Source organism: Pterocles gutturalis, unplaced genomic scaffold (assembly GCF_000699245.1).
Source record: "Pterocles gutturalis isolate BGI_N339 unplaced genomic scaffold, ASM69924v1 scaffold20883, whole genome shotgun sequence".
NCBI lineage: Eukaryota > Metazoa > Chordata > Aves > Pterocliformes > Pteroclidae > Pterocles > Pterocles gutturalis.
In genome coordinates this window covers 34,560-36,997 of record NW_010123653.1, presented here as the reverse complement: position 1 = coordinate 36,997, position 2,438 = coordinate 34,560, and the positions used below count along the sequence as shown (strand labels likewise).

At 57.5% G+C, this 2,438-nt stretch overlaps 1 protein-coding gene across 1 annotated transcript in view; it reads left to right on the top strand.

Moving 5' to 3' along the window:
- Positions 1-488: 488 nt before the first annotated feature.
- PTPRU (protein tyrosine phosphatase, receptor type, U) overlaps positions 489-2,438 on the top strand; it is a gene marked incomplete at its 5' end in the record, with an annotated part of 26,660 nt that continues 24,710 nt past the window's right edge. The window contains 2 exons of the mRNA XM_010077993.1: positions 489-525; positions 1,017-1,155. Of these exons, the coding sequence (XP_010076295.1) occupies positions 489-525; positions 1,017-1,155 (176 nt within the window). The remainder of the gene's footprint in view (positions 526-1,016; positions 1,156-2,438) is intronic.

Below are 2,438 nucleotides of genomic sequence, written 5' to 3'. Positions count from 1 at the left end.
CAGAAGTTGGATACATGAAAAGATGGAATATTTTAGCTGAACCCAGCCCTAAAAATGCAAATGGAAAAAATTGTTGGATGATGGAGCTGGAAGCACTCGCAGCAACCTTGGTAAAGCAACGGGAATGGGGTTTGTAAACTTGGATTGATGGAAAAAAACCCTCCGAAGCTCGGAATGATGACCTGGGAGTGTTTTAGCTGTAGTTGGTGATGTGCTGGTGACCTGCGGCTCTGCTGGGTCCCTCCTTTGATAATCTTGAGCTTTGCTGAACCTGGGGACACTGGGGACAGATCACTCAGCAGCATCTCTTGGGGTGTGTCCCCCCAGGAGCTCCTTTGGCTCAGCAGCAGGTGCTGCAGCATAAACCACCTGCCAGCTCCCTCCATTTGGGGGTCAGAGCACCAGCAGAGCTCCATCCTTGGAGCAGGGAGTGGATCCGTCAGGATGCTCATCCAACACTCACCCCCATTTTTTTTTTCCCTCCATAGGAAACCCGGCTGAACTGTGTCCGGATCGCCCGCAAAGGTGAGCCCTTCCCTTCCCGGCCAACGTGATCCCACCGAAGCTGCAGACCCGAACCCGTGGCTGTGCCGGCGGGTGCTGTTACCGGTGGTGGTTGGGGTGTGTGGTGGTTTGTTACAGTCTCGTGCTCTTGTTTCCCATTTTTTTTGGTATCTGGGCTTTTCCCTTGGTTGAATTTTTCCTCTTAACACCATTATCACGGCTGCGGTGGGAGGCTGAGTCATTGATGCTGAATCCGGGGATGGACCCAAGCTGATGTTGGGTTGACGAAAGGTGGCACAAAGGGACTGTCCCACCCCATGGGGACCAAGAGAGGGACTCGCCCACAGTCACACTGTGACACTGCAGAGCTCTGTAACGTCTTGATGGAATAAAACCTGCCCAAGGAGCAGTGTGTGTCCCATGGGATGAATCCCAGTGCTTTCCAGTCTGATGTTGCCAACCCTCCCTGGAGCTGAGCGTTGACCCCTCCTGCCTGTCCTTGTCCCCGGCAGCTGCCTGCAAAGAGAGCAAACGTCCCTTGGAGGTGTCGCAGCACTCAGAGGAGATGGGCCTGATCCTGGGGATCTGTGCTGGAGGGCTCATCGTCCTGATCATCCTCCTGGGGGCCGTCATCGTCGTCATCCGGAAAGGGTAAGGGATCCCAGCGTGGCAACTGGTGCCTCCATCCATCCCCTCCTCCCAGCTCAGCCTTGCTCCATCACCCTGGTGCTGACTGGGAGTTACTGGAGGTGATGCTGCTGCACTGGGCAAACTCCAAACCCTCCCTTGGGCATCCCACTGAGCATGGTGACATCCTTGCTCAGTGGCACTGGGGACACTGGGGACAAAGAGTGAAGTCTCAGGGATGTCCCTTTGCCCTCGGGGCTCTGGAGCTTTGCTCCCTGTCCCTCTCCCTTGGTCTTTTTCCTCTTTTTCTGCTTTTTCTTGGCTTTGTGCTCCTCTGTCGGTTCTGCATCCATGGTCAGGATCGGGCTCAAAGGGGCCCTGGGCTGTCCCTGTCCCACTGGCTGTCCCTGTCCCACCAGTTCTCCCACTAACAGCAGCTGGGGGACTCTGGTGCATGCAACCCTGTACCCCCCCCAGCCCAAAATTACCAAAATCAGCTTAATCTGCCCCGAGATACAGTCTCTGAGCTTCCCCACTGCCGCAGCCAGCCCGGGGCTGGACCCGTCCGCAGGAGCGTGGCTGTCGGGGGTCTGGCTGTGGGGGTACCCTGCTGATGGGATGGGTTAGAGATGGAGCTGTGCACAGTTCCCTTTGTCGTTCCTGGAGACGGGGAGGAGGGGAAGGCATTCTCCCTGTTGCCCCTTTGCCGATACACCCCCCGGGATGGCAGACGTGTGCCCAGTGCCTCCCAGCGCTGGGGGGAGTGGAGCCCTGGGGGTGCTCGGTTCTGGGGTGGTGGCTGGAAAAAAAAAAACAAAACCCTCCATCCGTGGCTCTTGCCTGGAAAGCAATGCTGTGTATCTTGCTGAAATACCCAACGGACTCTGGGTCTTGTCCTGGGCTCCAGTTCCTTGAGAGCATTTTGGGGAGCAGCATCCCCCTTTCCTCTGGGGCCAGGCAGGGGCTGCTAGGTTTGGGGGTCCTCAGCCCATCCTGCATCCTCCTGGGTTTGTTTTAATGGGGAACCACTGGGCATCCATGAACAGTCCCTTGCTCAGAACCTCCAAGTAGCTCTAAATGAGCTGTTAAAATCTGGGTGCACACTAGAGGGGAGGTTTTCCCACGGCTGACGGTCCTTGGGGACCCCCAAACTGCTCTCCCACCCCCAAGGGGGTCCCCACTCTCTGGGGAGCCGAGCGCGGATGCGGCTGTCAGGGCAGGGTGGGAGGGAAGAGGGCGAGGGCTTTTCGGGACACTCGTCCCCGGGAGTGCTGGGGATGGGGTGGCTGCTTTTCACTCGGGTGCAA